Below are 20,590 nucleotides of genomic sequence, written 5' to 3' on the forward strand. Positions count from 1 at the left end.
TGATCCTGATAGTGCATCGTGCTTAGAATATATGAACTGTTTATACTGCTATGGCTTTACGTCGCATATCTCAGAACCAACTAGAAACAATTTACTAGGTTCGAATACCCTAATAGATCATATCTCCAACATTTCCACTGAACACGTTGCAGGTGTAATAGATCATAGCATTACAGACCATAATCCCGTATTTTTCATTCTGGGCTCCGAAAATACCAAGGCCAGTAACATCTTCGAATCGGCAGAAACGCCGATTCGACGCGGACAGGTTTGTGCAAATAATTAGCACAGTAGACTGGACATCGGTGACTAATCTAGACTGCACAGAAAAGGCTTTTAAGTCTTTCTCAGAAGAAATAGCTTCAGGTATAGATGCATGCACCACTTCCACTACTGTCACGAAGTGGTATCGTTCCCCTAGAAATCCATGGATAAGAAACTCGTTGTTGAAGTCCAATAATAAAAAGAATAACCTTCATAAGAAACTAAAGTCGCAGCCTTATAACCTCGCATTAAAATGCCGCTTTCACAAATACTCAGCAACATTATCTTCCTTACTTAGGCGTGCTAAGCGCAATTACTCCCGGAATCTCATTGTAAAAAACACAGGTAACACGAGACGCTGCTGGGAAATCATTAAAGAATTTTCGAACATGAAAAACTGCTCAGAGCCCACAATAAAAATAAAGCAAGGTGACAAAATGTATACCGACCCTGTAAGAGTGGCCGCCACGTACAGTGAGCATTTCTGCGCATCTGCGGATACGCAGCAATCATCAGATCATTTACGCAATATACCACGGTGTACTCATTCTTTTTATCTTCATTCCACGTCTGCAGATTAAGTACTTCAGGTCATCACATCACTAAAGACCACAAGTGCTGGTTTAGATAATATTGATCCTTTTAAACTAAAACTAGTTTCAAACTTACTATCACCACCTTTGGCAGTAATTAACAAGCTGTTTTCAGCGGGTGTGTTTCCGAGCTGCCTTAAGGCTGGTAAAATAGTTCCAGTTTTTAAGAAGGGTGATAAGACTTTTGTACAGAATTATAGACCAATCTGTATCCTGCCTTTCTTCGGTAAGGTAATTGAAAAGTTATTCCACATTAGATTAATGCGTTATCTGAAAAAAATTAATCTTTTATCTCCACAACAATTCAGATTCCGTCAAGGATATTCAACTGGGCTGGCACTAATTACCTTAACAGAGGAAGTTAAACAAGCTTTTGATAGAGGGTTACTTGTGGGATCTGTGTTTATCGATTTGACGAAGGCTTTTGACGCTATAAATTATCACGTTCTACTTGCTAAACTCGAATCATTTGGTATGTCTGGTCCGCCACTAAGTTTTATTAAGAGCTACCTCGGTAACCGTTCTCAAATGATTCATGTTAATGGCCATCTTTCAACGCCCAAGTTAATTAACGTTGGCGTTCCACAGGGATCAATTTTAGGCCCACTTTTGTTTTTGATGTTAATAATGATCTACCTACCATTCTTACAAGGACCAAGTGCATACTTTACGCTGACGACACAACCATCTTTCAGTCATCTAAATCAGTTTCTTCACTCCAGTCTGACCTCAACACAGATTTACATAACATAACTTTATGGTGCCAGGCCAATTATCTTCAGATCAATGCTACTGAAACCGTGTTTATGTTGTTCCATTCCCCGCGCATTTCACTTGACATACAACCTTCCCTTCACATTGGTAATACCGTCATAAACATTTCCAGTGAAGCGCGGTTTCTTGGCGTCATCTTAGATAGCGAACTAAAATTTCATAAACATGCAGCATCACTCGTTGAAAAGATTGCATTTGGTATTCACGTCATCATCAAGACACGAACCTATTTTCCGCCTCACATCATACGTACTTTGTATTTTGCTTATATTCATAGCCATATTTCGTATTGTGTATCATCTTGGGCCAACACATATTTCACGCAGATCGAACGTTTGCAGCGACTTCAGAATCAAGCAGTTAGATTGATGACTTTCAGCACATTTTACTTCTCCTGCAGCTCGTTGTTTCCTCAGCTTAACATACTCCCTTTGAGACAATTATTTTTGTCATAGAATGTCCATTGTCGCCTTTAGACTCATCACGCATGACATTTTTATTGCATGCATTGATCATCGTCACTTAACTAATGGTAACATCACCCGGTTTTCCCAGTGCAATAATCTTCTTTTGCCGGCCGTAAGGACAAACTACGGCAAGTTCTCAACCTTATTTACTAGCATAGCCATTTGGAATTCATTGCCTTTAGAATTGAAATCATCGCATAACATCCTTATTTTCACTTCACGCAGTAAGAAACATTACGTTCAGGAATTAATTAACTCATCCGATTTGTGTAATTAACTGTTAATAGCTCTTCACAGTTCTGTGCTATTTTACTACTTCAATTTGCCTTTGTATAATTGATAACACTGATAATGAAACGTGTTGCATTTGTCACGTAGAGTTCATTAATATTGTTTTCTGTCTTCACTTGCTTTTGACTATTTCCTTGTTATTTTTCAATAGTGAGTATTACCATTATGTTGAGTATTGATCGTATTTTTATTGTTAATCAAGATTATTCATTATTACTCACAACTCCGTATACGATTGCTGTATTTTTTGTATTTACCCCATGCAAGTAGCCATAGGAGGTCCCCCTGTCAGTTTCTCTGAAACTTTGGGACCTCCTGCTGCAATAACGCTAACCATGTAACTCAACTGAACCATTTAATAAACTTGGCTTCACTTGACTTGACATATAATGACTGGAGCCCTTCGGCACGTTATTCGCAATACCTACTTGCCACGCTTATGTAAGTCGACGGCAGCTTCCCATGCTGCTAAGCACAAAAGAGAGAGCCGTCAGAAAGTGCGATCTCATGCCACACAGCGTCGCATGCACTGGTGTATTGTCGTCTTTGTTGTTGCCAACCTGCGGAAGCTGCTCCCACATATGCTAAGGATGTTCACGACAGCTATGCCGTGCTATGCCTTGCGGCAATCAAGAAAGAAAAAAAAAACTGTCTGCATCTATCAGAATCGTGATGAGGTAGACCAGATATTTCATTAGGAAGAAAAAAGCGATTGGCACCTTTAACATGCGCATCTTTCTTCTGATTCGTTGGCTGCAAACTGCACGCGCGTCATCCCTCGAGAGACTGCAGGCAGCTCACCCGCACACGCAAGAAGCCAATAGATTTTGATAATAGTTGAACATATTTCCTCAACCCAAGCCACCAGAAAAAGGATATGCTGCAGTAAATATTTAGAATTGTAGATTTATGAAAAATGCAAGTTTTAGTAGCATTAATCGCTGAAACCAAATATTAATGCTAGTTAAGTGAGCACACATACCTGGGGCTAAAAACTACTTGAGCGTTTTATCGAGTTCTGGCTCTTGAATAAAGAAAATGAGGACAAATGATTTAAAACCGTGTTTTGACTGGCATAAGGGCTTTTCAATTAAAAAAAGTTGTCATAATTGAGGGCTTGCTTTTTGTAAATCTGATTGATTGAATTCAGCTTTTCTTAGAAAAAACTTGATCTTTAGACAGATTTTATGCTCTTGGTAGGCAAACAACTTTTCGAAAAAATATTGCGAATGCCTTTTCATATACTTGACAGTGTTAAAAAGGGGTTCATTGACCCAAACAAACTGCCTGCTCTTTTGAGGCGCCAACCACTGCCACACGCTCCCTCAGCCAACAGAGTGAATGATGATGAGTAAGGACATCGAAGTGGGCGTCTTTATACGTAAGGCAGACATTGTTGTAACACCCAAACGATAGCCAAGCATTCCTTTTCGGAAACCGACTGTTTGCGCTCTGCCCTCGTGAGGGCGCAACTAGCATACGCAACTGCATACACCAAGAATCCAAGCTTGCGATGAGCATAGAGAGTGCCAAGTCCTATGTGACTGGCATCCGTGTGCACCTGGGTTGGAGCAGCATATAGGTCTAAGTGGCTTAAAATAGGTGGCGAAGTAAAAATATGACGTATAGTTGCATAAACATCATCGCATGCTGGCGACCAATTATAGAGGTGTCCTTTGCCGGTGACCAACCAACTGTGTCAATCATGCGATTATAGAAACGAAGTTCTTCACTGTGTTTCGAAGTTTTTTTTGTGAAACACAAAACGCGTCAATGCACAAAAAGTTCACAAAATGTTTTTACTCGGCTGAGTTCTTATGTATCCCAAGTCAAGCCACGAGGCAGCAAATATGGACCTGCTAAAGCCTTGCTATCACTGTGCCGTGGTGTTGTTCTGCCCATAATTAGCCTACGTAGCTTTTTTCGTAGCGGAATTAATTGTAAAGAACAAAAGTGGCCCTGCACGAGAAGTAAAGTGCGCTGCTTATATAGAAAAAAAAAGTTTCGGCAACTTAAGCTACGTGCTGCTTCTGCTATTGCTGGTCAGTGTGTAACAGTATAGTGCTTATTGAAAACGCTGAATCATACTAAAATTATTGCTTCCTTCATACTTTTCTTGGATTCTCTACTTGTTGCTTTATTGAGGCTGCAGGCAATTAAAATAGGACCCTGGTTCACCTTTTTTTTTTGCTGTTCAAGTAATAGGTTGTGTAATAAGAAATATTACCACATGAGAAGTTGACTTGCTCGATTTCCAGAAACGAAACTGGCACTGCAGCGAAGATTCTGGGTACAATGTTTTAGCGAAAATACAAGCAAATAAATCTTGAGCAATCACGCACGAGTAATAATAGTTACTGGAGCTTTACCTGTCAAAACTGCGATATTTTAATGAGGTGCACCATAAAGGAGGACTGGGCAGGCAAAACTATGCCCTACAGCAAGCGCATAACGTGTAGCGGGTGTCTCCCATACTCTGTTGCGGCAGAGGAAGACGTCAAAAAGGTCGACCTCCTCGGGTTCTTTCACGTGAATTTACAGCTCCGTACACGCATCTAAGGCGTAGTACTTGAGAATTTTCGCGTGCTTCGAAATGCTGGTGCCGCGGTAATGATCAATCTGTCGGATCAGCAGACCAGTACCGTCACCACCGGGAGAAATTCTGTAGAAAAGTATACAAAACTCGTTTTTCGAGATTCAAAACATGCCGCAATTACCGTGCGCGAGATGCCAATTAGTCGCCCAACGAACTTAGCTGTAAAGCTCACCGGCCGCATAGCGATAAAATGGGTGTTATCAGGATACTATTGTGCAAGACGTCAGTCGAATTGGCAAGGGCTTTACAGAAAACTGCATTTTGGAACATTTTTTTTGCACGCTCAAGTATGGTTGCGTACTCAAATGAAATACTTGTCTTTGTACTACTTAGATGCACGAGAAACTCGCAGGTTTTTTAAAAACTTTTTATAGACGGCCTGTTACTGTCCCGAAAAACGTGTGGTTTCGGTAGCTTCCTTAGGATGCCATTGTTTCATTTTTTTTTCGTCGTGAGAACAAAATGTTGAGCCCTGATGTTACCGATGCTCCACTTGTGGTGTGCAGTACAGCACCTAGAACGTGTACCTTCAAGAAGTTTTGGAATTTCCACCTTTAAAATTTTTAATTCTCGAAAAATGACCATGTCCAAGTGAAAAGTCGAGACTATCTAGCCGTGGCCGCTAGGTGCGCTGATCAGTGACCCTGAAAGCTGGATATTGAAGTGCTCACTAGAGACGGGATGTGAATATCGCGTAAATCTCTTAAAGGCGAAGCCTAAGGATGCCCCAACAGTTCTTGGTTTATTTTTTTTGCAACCAAATTTTATCTCGGCCAGCTTTAATGCGTTTTTTGTATCATGAAGAAGGATGTTGCATGTATAAGCGAGTCATTGATATACTCCTCTTGACCCAAGCAGTGGTTCCTTGCACCTTGTTTTATTAGCAAACAACCATTTGTGACATGAACTTGTAGTAGGGAGCATGCTTAAGAAATTAAGAGGTAGTTCGAACAATGGTGTAAGGTAGTGAACCAACTCTATTGCTATACCTACCCTCTTTTGCTATCAACCAGCTGCACAGTACTACTTCTGCTTTATGCCACAAAGGAGCTAGTGAGGTGACTGACAGCAATTGTTCGGCAGATAATACATGTGAGATTATCTGGTAAATAAAAGCTCTTGACTACCACTGCAATGCCCAATAAACTAGGAAAACGTTTATTAGATTTCTCTGTCTTTGTGTGTGCTGGACCAGAGGAAAAGTAAAATGCTGTACGCTGCTCATGAACTGACTATCTTAGCAACCACCTTACTTTTGTGGTGCAGTTCGCCGACGTGTTGCGCAGGGCGGACGAAGAGATGCAATGGCTGATCGGTGCGACACTGGCTTTGCTCGTGGGCATCACCCTGGCGGTGGTGCTGTTGGTCAGCTGGATGTGCGTCCTCAGCGAACTCTTCCACGACTTCAGGCAGAGCGTGCTCATCCTGTGGGACATACTGCTTCGCAGGGACCCCTGTGAGACACCACTTCATCTCGTTTTATAGCGAACTCGAAGGTCAAGCAGACGGTGACCACTTTGGGTGCCACTCCAGTTTTGAATAGGAAGGCAATATAGAGGGCTTCCGGAGCACGGCATTTGGCTCAGAGAGGAAAAGCCCTTCTACTATTGAGAAAAGTGGTCAAATGAAGCCCAGCGTGTGGGTGCCTGACCAGAGCTTCTCTTTTCTTTCTTTCTTTCTTTCTTTCTTTCCTTCTTTCTTTCTTTCTTTCTTTCTTTCTTTCTTTCTTTCTTTCTTTCTTTCTTTCTTTCTTTCTTTCTTGCTTCCTTTTTTGCTTTCTTTCTTTCTTTATTTCTTTCCTTCTTTCATTCTTTCTCTCTTTCATTCTTTCCCTCTTTCTTTCTTTCTTTCTTTCTCTCTTTCTTTCTTCTATTTTGGCGAGTTGTCAGGCCTCTTTGTTCTATTGCAGGAAAACAATCCCGTTGATGTGTTCTGTGACGTTAGGTAACATGGCGTTGAGCGTCGTTGCCGGGGTCTTCGTGGAAACACCTGTTTGACGTCACTCTTGTCAGAATCAAAAGCTGGGCTAGTTGGATATGCATGGTCTAACTGTAGTTTAAGCGAACTAAATACACAAAGAAGCACTTGTCCTGTGTTGCTTTGCTTTTTTCTTGCGCTTAAAATAGAGTTAGACCAGAGATATACTCCAGTACATTTACTGGTCATGTAACTTCAGCGAAAGTTTGATATAGTAACAGGAGCAACCGCTAGGGGCAGCCTCGTCCATGGAAGGGCATCGGAGCAGCCGCGGCGCTGCAATTGTACGGCATGCGACGGAGCTGTGAAGGTTCCATACGTATTCAGAGTGATGTTAGCTTCAAGGAAATTTGGGAAATGTCTAATAGAGTAAAATTTAGTGTAAAGTGAGGTTTTTATGCTAGAAATTCAATGACATGCTGATTACACCGTAAGACATGTTACCGCTATAAATTCATGCATTTTTTTTCGTGAGCCTTGTAGAGAAAATTGGGGTAGTAAATAGAGTCCTGCAACGATTCTGGTGGTACCTAACACGTTGCGGAAGTGCAGTGGTTGCCTCTTTTGACAGCGTATATCCAACTTTCCATGCTATATGAACATTCGGTGTTTCTATACGAAAATATTTTTTTTAGAATCGCCTCGTATTTACTAATCCAACATCCCTTTGAATTATACATTGCTTTGAATTCAGCAAGTGATGAGGATTAAGGAGTTTTGTTTTGCGTTGATTCATCACCACGGTGCCGTATAGCGTCCTAAGTTCGGTTGACTATTTATTTATTTATTTATGAATACTGCAACCCTAACATAGAGTTTTGGCAGGGTGGACATACATTTGATAAATTTACAAATCGGCAAAAAATAAATATAAAACAGGTAAGGCATTTACACACTTTCAGAACGAAAAAAGAACAGTGGTTTGTGATAAACCGGCATAAGAACATATAGAGAAATGAGCACTACATTCAAGATGATCACAAGTGGAGAATGGTTACAGTGATTGAAATAAACAACAGGAGCACGTGTCATAGAAATTAGACACTCGCTGCTAGAGCTGCGTAGCAAAAAGGTTCAAGGATGCCTGGGAAACAACTTCGTTACTAAAGGTATTCCATTCGGTAATTTTCCTAGGCAAGAACGAATACTTGAATGTGTTATTACGGGTGGAAAATGGGGTTATTGTAAAGGCATGCCTCTGCCTTGTGGTATATCTTGTGGACAAATGAAGTATACGTGATAAGTCTAACTTAAAATAACCTTTAACTAACTGAAAGAAAAATTTCAATCGCAATACTTTATTTCTTTGTGCAGGTGTTGGAAGGTTAGCTTTTGCTAATAAACATGTTGTTGAAGTACGACCAAAACTGTTATATATAAACCTAACAGCTCTCTTTTGAAATTTTTCCATTTCGCTGATATTTTTTCTGGTGTAAGGGTACCAAATTATGGATGCATAATCTAAAGTAGGTTGAACAATGGCATTAAATGCAACAAGGCGAACGGCGGGAGTGGAGTGCTTAAGAGCTCGTCTAAGATAGAATAATTTGTAATTGCACGAGCTTATTACAGTGTTAATATGTTTCGTCCAGTTAAGGTCATTCGAAATCCAAAGACCAAGGTACTTGTAGTGTTGTACCTCCTGCAAAAAAAAAACATTATTGGCTGAATATGCAAAATGAAGAGTGTTACGTTTGCGAGACGGTATTTTTAAAATTAACTGACATCTACCATTTATCGCACCAACGAATGACCTTTTGAAATGTATCGTTCAAATGAATTTGATCAGTATGGTTTTCTTTTTTCAAGTACAGGATGCAATCATCCGCATATAACTTAACTTTTACAGGTATATCATGTGATATATCATTCATAAACAATAAAAAGAGGAGGGGTCCGAGCACAGAGCCTTGGAGAACACCCGAGTCAACCGGTACTGTACGAGAACAATGGTAATTGAAATAGACGTACTGTTTTTGATTCGAAAGATAACCGGAAATCTAATTTAGAAGCTGATTATTCTTAAGAATTAAATCCAATTTGAAGAGTAACTTATTGTGAGAGACCGTATCGAAAGCTTTAGCAAAATCCATAAAAATTGCATCTACCTGTTTTCCGGAATTTAGAGATAGTGCGAAATCATGAACTGTAGTTACCAGCTGAGTACAAGTAGAAAATCCTTTCCTGAATCCGTGTTGTGAACCCGACAAAATATTGTGCTTATCTAGGAATTCTGAAATTTGCTTATGTGTTATATGCTCAAGTAGTTTACAGGAAGTTGAAATTAATGAGATCGGCCGATAGTTAATAACAGAATGGGGATTTCCACTCTTATGTAGGGCCTTAACTTTAGCAGTTACCCTGTCATCCGGAACTTGACCATCTTTCAGAGATTCAGAAAAAAGAATTGTTAGGTACTTTGAAACCCATTGTGCATAGCGTTTTAAAAACTCATTCGGTACTCCATCAGGACCTGAAGATTTTTTAACATCAAGCTTCAAAAGTAAACTAAAAACACCCTCTTCACTTACGACAATATCCTATAGGGGTGGGCCTCCCATACGAAATGTTTCCAGGACTCCATTATCCTTCGTAAAAACAGACTTAAAATGATCATTGAAAGCATTAGAAATAACAGAGGAATCACTAGTTGCCACACCGTCAATTTCAAAAACATCAGTAGTCACATGATTAGGAGGAATTAAACACCAGAACCTCTCGAGAGACGAAGACATGAGACTCGGGAGTTGTTGGCCATATTAGCGTTCCTTGTCAGACAATACATTTGCTTTTAGTTGAGAAGCCAGTTCAGAAATTCTTTGTTGGAGGATACCTACGTCTTTAGAGTACCGTCTCTGATTTTTTATATGTTTGAGCCATCTTCGCAACTGCAACGTTTCCCGAGAAATCCAGGGGTTCTTTCCTTTCGATTTTTTTACAATGCGTGAAACAAATCTTTCAATACACACATTTATAAGATCCTTGAAACGCTTCCACAAATAATGAATATCAGTAGTGCAATTCGAAAAAGAATCAAATTCAAATGATAGTAAGTCAAATATTGAAGTATCATCTGCACGTGAAAAGTTTGGGAACGAGACCCTCTTGCAATTGTTCTTTAAAACAACATCAGAAAGCGTAAGTATCACAGCCTGATGATCAGATATTCCAGGGAGAACAGAGCAGCTAGCTTGAGCAGAGATTGAGCCACTAATGAAAAAGAGATCTAGAATTGAACAAGAGTTTGCCTGTATTCGAGTGAATTCATCAACGACTTGCATCAAGTCACAAGTAAACGCTATATCGATCATTCTTTCACCAATTTCATAGTTAGGTTGTTGCAAAGAGAAATGTGGCCAGTTAACGTGCGGCAAAATAAAATGTCCAGCTAGAATTATCCGATCCTCAGGCTTCACATGCGCGACAAGGTAATTGTGTAATTCATCCAGAACATCCATGGAGGAATTGGGTGGACGATAAATAGCCCCAATAACATACCTGTTCTTTCCGTAATACGCTTTGCAAAATATGCCCTCGACAATATGTATGTCACGCATTTTTGTAATTTGCAATGACTGTCTAAACAGGATGGCCACCCCACCGCCTCTACTCCCACGGTCATTCCGGTACACACGGTAGCCCCGAGGAACAAATTCACTATCAAGTATGTTATCGTGCAACCATGTTTCGGTTAGGATAGCAATATGGGGACTATAGGCCAGGAGGGTTCCTTCTAATTCTGTGGTTTTGCTAATAACACTTCCACAGTTTAAATGTAGTATTTTCAGCGACTGAAAACTGCACATGCTCCGTCATTTTTCATTCTTCCTTAGCTTAACACGTGCATTCTTCGCTTCATCCCAACTAAACGAGTTCCCATCCACACTATGCAATGTAGTCGTCTAGTTCATTACTCTGCTGTGTAGTTTACTCATGTTGTGTTTTCCCGTTTTTTTATTGTTTTCACTGTTAAGGGGAAACCCTTACAAAGCTCCTCAAATGTGAAAATTGATTGACTGCGTCCCGTGCAACTCAAAAATTATATTCTCGTGCTCATGACGCATAGATATCTAAAATGGACTTTTCACGCTTATACAGCATGAACTTGTTTCGTACAGCATTTTAGTGTGACCTCTCTTGCGCCATCACCCTAGCAAGCTTCTATTGGTATAGCGCTGAAGTCTGTTCTAAGCAACGAATGTGTGTTTGAATTTTTCAAGCTGTGAGGAGCTGCATGTAGATCCGCCTGTTTGGCATACCACATCTCCACTTTCGGTCATATCAGCGCCTGTATAAAAGAAAACGGCAAGTATTTCACTCACCGGGCTTCCGTATTACCTACTGGCATGGAAGGAGGAAGACGCGGCCAGTATGTCAAGAGGGCTCAATCAAAGCGTCGATTCAGCCTCAGCAGTCTCCAGCTCGATGACGGTTCCCGTCGACGCTTGGTAGACGTGCGAGCTCTGCGTCTTTTTGCACTATACAAATACGCCGTGAGCTCGTTCAAAATACTCGGCACTGCGCCGGCAAAGTTTTGGAACGTCGCAGTGACTTCACACCAGCACCTCTGATTACCCACTGGTCCATGCGAACGATGTCACTCTCATCGAAGTGATTTTTCCACACGCGCACGTTAGGGGAAACAAATGTGAAAGCACCAATTTCTTGTCGTGGCATTGCGCGCTTCCACTTTTCCTGCCGTTCATTGTCTGTAGGCAGCGAGAACTTGGAAACCCTTTCGTGATCTGTTTTGTAACCGGATCTACAGCCAGGTTTACAGCAGGTATGCGGCATTCTTTCCAATCTTCTGGCACAACACACTAGGCATAATAGTAACCATTCAGTGAACACTGCGAGAAGATACGCCACGATTATGCGTTGACTCTACAGCGCACCAGCAGCCAGCTTCTCTTCGGTCTTACTGATGCCTCGCGCGGTGATGCAATGCCACCCCGCGGCCTCTACTCGCAGCGCACAAAGCTCTGCCATAAATTTACGGCGACGCTTCACGACCAGTAAAGATATTCAATGACTCTGGTTATACCAGTCACTTGCTTCGTTATTGAGCGGGCGTGTTACGCAAAATGTCACATACGGAAGGATAGCATTAAGCGTCTTCTGCTCGACGTCGACGTCCATCGCCAGCATAGCGGTGAGTGTCCTATTTACACGCTCTATGAGGCCATTTTTGATCTATAGTGGTAGGTGATGGTCCAGCGGTGACATGTCTGGCTGTGCCTCTGGATAGCCGGAGTTAGGACCACAGTAAAGACCGTACCTCTGTCGGTAATGATGTCCTCTGGACCTCCGTGATGCAGGACGATGTTCTCGACAAAGAACTTTGCTACCTCCGTAGCACTGCCTTTGGGCAAGGCTCTTGTCTTACACATTGTGGTGAGGCAGTCAGTAGCTACGACAATTCATTTGTTTCCGGAATTGGACGTTGAAAACGGCTCCAGCAGGTCTATGTAGATTTGCTGGAATGGTGGGCGAGGTAGTTCGATGGGATGCAGAAGTCCAGCTGGCCCAGTCAGCCGTGTCTTCCACCGCTGATGGTCTCAGCAAGTCTTGACGTATAGAATGACATACACATTGGGGCGAACCAGTAGTACTTTTCTTGCATTCTCGCGAGCGTGCTGGAAAATCTAAGGTGTGGAGCCATCACGTTATCATGCAGAGCATTCAGAATCTCTCTACGTACGCTGAAGGTACCACGAGGAGAGAACACCCGAGGTGGCGAGAAACATTTCTTTGAGATAACGCGGTTGCGCAAGAAAAACGACTCAGTTTCTCGTTGGACTGTCTATTTGACAACGGTAGCTTTGCACTCGACGCATTTTGCAAGAATATTGAGTTACAGAAGCTCTCGCTGTCGCTCGGTGTAGTCACCGGCACTGAATGTTCCCAAGAAGTAGTAAGTTGCATCCGCGTCGTCCTGCGGCGGCAGTTAAAGGGGCATGACACGGGCAGTCAGCGTCAGTGTTTTTGTCTGGACGTGTACACGTCGGCAATGTCAAACCCCTAGCCGTTAGTCTTCTAGAGAACGGTACCAAGCCCTACGCTGTTAGCGTCGGTGTGGATTTTTTTATCGGCATATTTGTGGAACTGCGCAATTATTGGAGCAGTTGGTAGTCGTTGTTTTAGTTCCTGAAATAGTTTTACTTGCGTGATTTTCTACCTGAATTCGACATCTGCTTTAGGGAGCTATGTCAGCAAAATCTCATGAGGACTTTTAGAAGATGAGGTTTCAAGTTCAGACCGATTTTAAGCCAATCATTCAGCGATTTATAGTCTATTGCTTGCGACGAGGCATCAAATATCGCCCTCAGCTTCGTAGTGAGCGAGTCCTCACGCATAACTTCTTGCTGCGGCGTGTAGTATGTACGCTCCTCCTTGGGTTTCTTTTTGAAGATTACTTCCGCATGTGCCGAGTAGGCATACTGTCGAATGCATGGTTATAACATTCCAGCAGGCCCTAAATAATTAACAGTCGTCGTACGAGGCATTGAAGGCACTTACGAGCTACGCGGTAGTTGTCTTCAATTAGCACTATGTCCGGTTTTTCTGCACGGCACGGCAACTTCGTAGAATTGATTGTTGTCAATATTTACTAGGAACCTCGGCAAAGGCCTCGAAGAAGTCAGCTGTTCTTCTTCTAGGTAGAGTCCCATAACATTCAAAGTCCAAAAGGACTGCAGATCGTCACTGATGTCCTCATGGGTATATATATCTGTAGTGTACACCAATGCCCCATGTCACGGAAAGTTTACTGTCGTCGGACTTGCTGCTGGGCTGGTCACTTCCGTTCACAGGGACCTCACCTGTTCATAACCATTATCAATTTGCATCCTAATCTTCGGCGCATTTACACGTTTGTTCACTGCTTCACTGGTTGCATTCTGATGTTAAAGAAAGTTGAAACAAACAACCTGTCCAGTACAGTCGCATTACATTTAAAAGTTCGTAAGGTGCACCAAACTCACTAAACTGCTTTTGCTTTCAATTGTGACACGCTGGCTACACATAAAGAAAGAATTGATGACAATGTCCGTGTCTACCTATTGTGCAGGTTACCGTGTCTTGTGCCACCTGGCTTGCGACACCAGCCTCAAGGTTCCGGACTACGAGTGGTACTTACTCTGGAAAAGCGGAGAGGTGGACGGTCAAGCGGCAATGAATCCGTCGTCGTCATTACCACAATGCTTGCCAGGAAAAAGTAGTGATATTTTTTGAGCATTCCAACCGAAAGTTTAGGAGCAGTCACGACACATCGGAACCAACCTAGTGATGGCCACGGATTTCTTAAAGTGTGGCGATATTACTATTTTTCACGTATGCTGCAGCTCTTGCTTGATGCGAGGATAAAGCTGAACAAACAAAACAGAACGCTACGAAAAAAGGCGAATTGCTGCAAATGGAACGTTTTGCTTAAAATGAACCTGGGTTGCTGTTTACAAAAAGAATGATTTGCGTGCTCATCATTACTTCAGTTCCCGAGAACCCGATATAGAGACAACGTTGAAATAATACGTACACGTAATAGCCGACAAAATACATTAGAGGGCACCTGGTACTGTTATACTAAAATTTTCTGTCTGGGATGGAAGGAAGGAAGAAGAAGTGTCTCTTTAGAAGAACGCTTGTTTCTGCGCTCTGCATTTTTTTAGTGAAATCATCGGTCTTTTGAGGTGCCTCGCCTCCCCGTCTTGCGGTGATGGCCGTGGATCATTCCAGAGGCCCACCTGGTCACAGGTCCTCACACCCGTCAACCACAAGGAAGCGAGCTGGCTCTCCCAGTGACACTGAGGACACCAATCTCTATTCTATGTCGGAAGACGACACATCCGATGGCAGCTTTATACCTGTCCGGGGTAAGAGGGCGAAGAGAAGGATGGCGACTACAGCTGCATCAGCTCCTGCAAGCACAGCGACTGTGCAGTCAAGGCCTGCGCGTTGGCCGCACGTCATCATCTTCATGCCCGAAGATCCATCAAGCAACCTACGGCTTCTGAACAGGCAAGCCCTTTCCGTCGCTCTTGAATGTGCGGTGCCACATCTAATTAAGGACGTACGAATAAACCCAAGAAAGAACATTCTCGCCATAGACGTACACGATGTGAGTGCGCTAGGACAGCTGCCGCAAATGACTGAGCTAGGCGGCATTAAAATGCGCCCCTTCATCCCGATGGATGAAAAATCAATTGCCGGTGTAATTTATGACATTGACATTGCCATTCCTAATGCTGACTTGTCTACCCTCATCAAGCCTGCAAACGAGGGAACTGTCACTACGCAGGTGCGGCGCCTTGGAAATACGCGCTGTGTAAACGTGTTTTTCAAGGGAGATTGCATACCGTTCCACGTTAAAGTTGGACATTTCCGACATTCGGTTCGACCATTCATCTAAAAGCCACTTCAATGTCATCAGTGCTTCAGGCTAGGACACGTCAAGGGCGTATGCCCCAACTTACGACTGTGTCCCCGCTGCGCTGAACCTCATGCTGAAGACGCCTCTCGGGCGACGATTTTGAAGTGCGCCAACTGCAGCGGTCCTCATGCTGCCTCGTCGAAAGACTGTCCTCGAATCCAAAAGGAGCGCGCGGTTTTCAGACAAATGGCCCGAGACAACTCGACACACAGGGAGGCAGCCGATGTAGTCCGGCGTTGGCGTCGACGTCGGCGTCATCGAAAGTCTTCAAAGAAGGCACATTCCCGAGACGCTACTTCTCACTCTTTAGCGGTTCCATCCAATAGCGCTGCGAAAGGGCCCACCACTTCTACGAAAGAAACAGAGAGGCCTCCTTCTCTTGAGGAATGGCCCACGCTGCCGACGCGCTCTTCTGCCAAGGAACCTCTGCAGGTTCTGGCCACACCAGAGCCGTCTCCAGCCATGGAAAATTTGCCTAAAACTGATCGTAAAGTGATCTCGGTGCTGCGTTCCCTCATAGAAGCCATCCGAGCGATATTAGTCGACATAAAGACACCATCTGCTCGAAGCGCACTTGGACTATTGGACGCCCTAAGCCCAGTGCTTGGATCTCTCAACTATGAAGATGGCTACTCATACCTCATCATTTCGTAAAGAAGTGAAGGCTGCATCCGTCATCCAATGGAATGCCAGAGGACTAAATTCACGCCTTTCAGATTTTCGTCAGTTTGTGTTTACCAACGTGTTTCCAATCATCGTCATTTGTGAACCCAATTTGTCGAATCCGATAAGACTGTCGTGGTACGAACCTGTCATTACTTCAACGAATGGTGCGTGCAGCAAAATCATCGTCTTTGCTCGTCGTGAACTGACGTATGTTGTGCAACCAATTGCACCTCACGATGACAATCAGTATGTCTGCATCACCGTGAAAAAGAACGAACTCATGTTTACTCTCATAGGCGTTTATATATCGCCGTCGAATAATCTTGATTCCAGGAGATTAACGGATATTTGAGAGTGTGTCCTGCACCATGGGTCATCATAGGTGATTTCAATGTGCACAATCACGCATGGGGAAGTACGCGGACAAATGTAAGAGGACGCAGGTTAGCAAACATCGCTTACAACTATGGCCTTACTCTCCTGAACGACGGCAGCCCCACTTTTCTTCGAGGGGTGACATACAGCAGCTGTCTCGACCTTGCCTTTGTCTCCAACGCCCTTGCGAGATACGTCATGTGGTTTCCAGATGTTTAGAATTGAGGAAGTGATCACATTCCAATCTACCTTAACATCAAAGGCTTGTCTAGTTATGGTACATGGACGACCATTCGAGCAGTCTAATGAACCAACGTCAACTCTGACATGGAAGATGCTTGCAGCGATGGCCTACGATCTGGGTTAGAGCAAACAATTAAGAGCACAATGCAAAACGCCACTCGCATGGTGACGATATCTTCCACACGAAACGACTTTGATATAGAGTTGGAGCGACTCCGAGCACTGCGACGCCAGGCGGAGCGTCGGTATCGGCGTACAAAATCGATTCACGATCTTAGGGCAGCCAGGAGGATGCAAAAGAAGATTCGGCGTCGCATGGATAGATTAGCGTCGGAACTATGCACAACGTTTTGCTAGTCACTAGACCCTCACAAGCCACTCTCACACATTTAGAAAACGGTGCAAGGTCTGTGTCACCCTACGGAACAGCGCTTTCCATTCAAAGTGCTCGCGCTATTTCAAAGGAGGCAAGCCATCGATGTCGCAGAAGATTTCTTGCGCATATCGCCAACCAAGCCACTCGTCCAGATTCTCCAGTGAGAGGTGACGTCCCCCGTTCCCGTGACTACCACATGGACCTCCCTTTTACAATGGAGGAGCTCGAGGCGGCACTAGCTCTCTGCAGGTGTTCAACTTCTCCGGGCCCAGATGGTATTCCGTACCGAGCCTTGTGCAACCTTGGGGAAGGTGCAAGGAGAGAACTGTTGAGCCTCTACAACATCTCGTGGCAGGATGGCAATGTTCCTGATGACTAAAAAGTAACCCGCTTATTACCCATCTTGAAGCAGGGCAAGTCCCCACTCGAACTCACCTCATACCGCCCAATAGCACTGGCCAGCTGCGTAGGGAAGATAATGGAACGGATGATACTAGGCCGTCTGGAGTAGTATCTTGAATACTACAAGATTTATCCGAATGAAATGGCTGGTTTCCGACGCGACCGCTCTTCTATTGACAATGTCGTTGATATAGTTTCGTACGTTCAGCACGAAAGATCCCGTAAGTGACTATCTGCAGCTTGTTGCGACTTGTAGCTTCGTATGCCACTGCTGACAACCAGTTGTTGTTGATCCCGGTGCTGTTAACCAGTTGTTGCAGATCGGGGGCTGCCCGGTCTCTTGTGGTAGCGCGGTGTAGCTTCGAGTTGAGGAAACGAAAGCTCACAAGATGGGAATACGAAAAACAAACAGGTTTATGGCGCTATTTACAATTATTTACAGCATGAGGTTAGGAGTTCACAAACCACGAGCGTAGTGGTTGAACCATTACAATGTTCAGAGCAACGTCCCGCACTCTGCGGCGTTGTTATAAGCCCTGTTGGGCTCCTCCTTCTTGAGTGGAACACCAATCACACACACACCATAGGTGAGGGGTACGAGCATGCACGGCCCACGTGAACATCCAATATTGAGTTGTGATCAGCAAGGTGGCGCCAGAGGGGCTCTTCCTCGTCGTGTGTGTGCCGCTGGTCGAGGGGTCACAAGCTTCTGACAGCAGACATCAAACGGTCCGCCGATTTGTCCGCTCAATTAGCAGGGCAATTTGTGGCGGCGGCCGCGGTTTCTTTCAAGGAAGACGCTGTCTTTGTTGTCCTCTCTGGAACGGCTTACGGCGTCGTAACGACACGACGTCTCATCCTCCGGCTAGCAGGGACAATACCTGGCGGGCATAGGCAGCCGGCCAGTCGGCTACTTGTTTGAGGATTAAAAGAGCGCCGCTCCCCCGTCAGCTATGGACGCTGGTTCCGAGAGAACTGGGGTTCCAGGCGTAGGAACGCTGCCCGGCTACGCTTCTCAGCGACAGCATGGCGCCTACTGACGACGGTCATAACATCTTCCCCCTCGCCAGATGAGTCGCGGAGGGCAGCAGTCACCACTGCTGCTCGCAGAGACGACGAAAGGGTCCGTAGTTCAACGCCAGGAACTCGCCTTTGCTTGTCGCATAGTCTAGGTAAGTGCCGAAATCTTCAACAGCGTTTCTGAAACTCGACCACATGCACAAGCAAGCACTTGGCCCCCTTCGAACAAACCAAGTCAAAAGAGGGATGAGAAACCAATTTTTCATTGCTAGCTTCAATAAAAAGCTCACACTCAAAACTCTCAGAACTCACTTGCGCTGAGAAACCAGACGTGCAACCTTACACAATTCACCTTATAAGATGCACGAAAAAACTAAAACATCAATTTTGATAGATCAAGAGCACCCCAGATTGGTTCAGAAAGAGCGGCTGAGCGCGTCAGCGTTTCCCTTCAATTTGCCCTTATACCTAATGTCAAAATGATATTTTCGAAGAATCAAGCTTCACCTCACAAGGCGACTTTTCATTGATGTCACGGTTTGCAGCCAAGTAAGGGGACAATGGTCTGTCTCTAATTTAAATTGAGCACCTCCGAGATAACACTGCAACTGATGAATGGCCTACTCAATGCAAGTGGATTCCTTTCCTGGAGTGCAGTAAGTTATCTCACGAGAGCTTAATTTCTGGCCCAAGTAAAGCTCTGCTTTGCATGTTACCACCGTCATCCTCACATAAAACGGCTGCCTCTTTCTTTTCATCGCTGACCACTCTCATCGGTTCTGTCCCTCGGAGAGCATTGGTCCAGAACTCGGATTCAGCGAGCGCTAAAACTGTCCTGGTGTCCGTCTTTGTTTACGGCCGCCAATAACCGTCTACTACTGAGAAATGAAGCTCACCAGCCTCCCGAAAGCTTAACCTAAACTATGACCTAACGGTCTACCTCAACGTTTAGGGAAAGTTTTATGATCTGCTCATGATCACTCGATCAATCATTCTTCAAAGAAAACCAATGAAACCGAGGGAAGAATCGCTGCCTTCTGCAGCTTCATTCAGTTAAAGTTACTTGCCTGTGCTAACGCCTCTAGAAGAAAAACAAACCACTGAGCTCACCTGAGCGTTTTCAATTATTCTCATTTTTACAGCGCTGCAAAATGCACGGCACTACTAACCAAACGCTTAATCCTTTACAGTTTGTCTTAATTCATTCAAACGTTACGTTGTAACACAACGTGTACAACACAAAAGTAATCCTGGGTGCAATACTCATTAAAGCACCTCACAACGATTGCATAGGTTTTATGCTAAAACCATGCACCAATGGCTTTCAATTCTCATAGCGCGCAACGACAACTCCACTGTGTCGTGCCAAGCTTAATCAATTTGCGGAATCGTTCGGTTTATGCAAACATCTTCCTCAAATGCTCCTTCATACCACATCCCCGTGGCAGTGAAGGCATACGATGTCACGCTGAACCTTTGAAAAAACTAGAAAAATGACACATTTTCTCGTTTTTTACCTTATGAAAATTTTCGCACTCATCATTAAACTAATTCAATGCTAACTTTCAGCCTTTGGCTCAGCGGTTTTCTTTGTGAAAAATTTCCACCGCATCACGCAACTTACAAAAAATTATGCCTGAAGTCTGCATCTGCAAAGCAACACTGAGTAGCCATATTTAACACTCACGTGCAACCATTGTTTAAACTGACCGCCCCCTTTTCTCAACTAGATTCCTCTGAATCGCACACGATGGGGTCGCGGTCCCGGCGGTTTTCGAGCTCGCCAGAGGCTACAAAACGTACGAACGCTAGGCTGTGTCCTGCTGTCACGCCTTATTCTGCAATTCGACCAGCTTTCCTCAGGAATGTGAAAAGGACGCCAGAAACAGGGTTGAGACAGGGGACATTGTCTCTGTGTGCTCGCCCCGACGCGGTTTTTAGCCATTGTGCCCTTTCGTCGTTCACCCTTCGGACAAGGTCACTTTCTCGAAGTTGTCGAACTGAATCGCGCCTCTTGGTGGGATGACTCACCATGTCTCCCCCTTCAACTCCTGGCTCGCCGCTTGTGCCTCCATGAACGCTACCATTGACGTTTCTTGAAAGGGATTAACGGCCTAC

At 44.1% G+C, this 20,590-nt stretch overlaps 1 protein-coding gene across 1 annotated transcript in view; it reads left to right on the plus strand.

The window, feature by feature from the left end:
• The window catches only part of LOC142814094 (uncharacterized), a 150,331-nt gene extending 135,498 nt beyond the window's left edge, over nt 1-14,833 (plus strand). Inside the window, exons 2-3 of the mRNA XM_075892035.1 lie at nt 6,252-6,441; nt 14,032-14,833. Of these exons, the coding sequence (XP_075748150.1) occupies nt 6,252-6,441; nt 14,032-14,195 (354 nt within the window). The 3' untranslated portion in view covers nt 14,196-14,833. The remainder of the gene's footprint in view (nt 1-6,251; nt 6,442-14,031) is intronic.
• The last annotated feature ends 5,757 nt before the right edge of the window (nt 14,834-20,590 follow it).

This window comes from Rhipicephalus microplus, chromosome 4 (assembly GCF_043290135.1).
Source record: "Rhipicephalus microplus isolate Deutch F79 chromosome 4, USDA_Rmic, whole genome shotgun sequence".
NCBI classification, from domain to species: domain Eukaryota; kingdom Metazoa; phylum Arthropoda; class Arachnida; order Ixodida; family Ixodidae; genus Rhipicephalus; species Rhipicephalus microplus.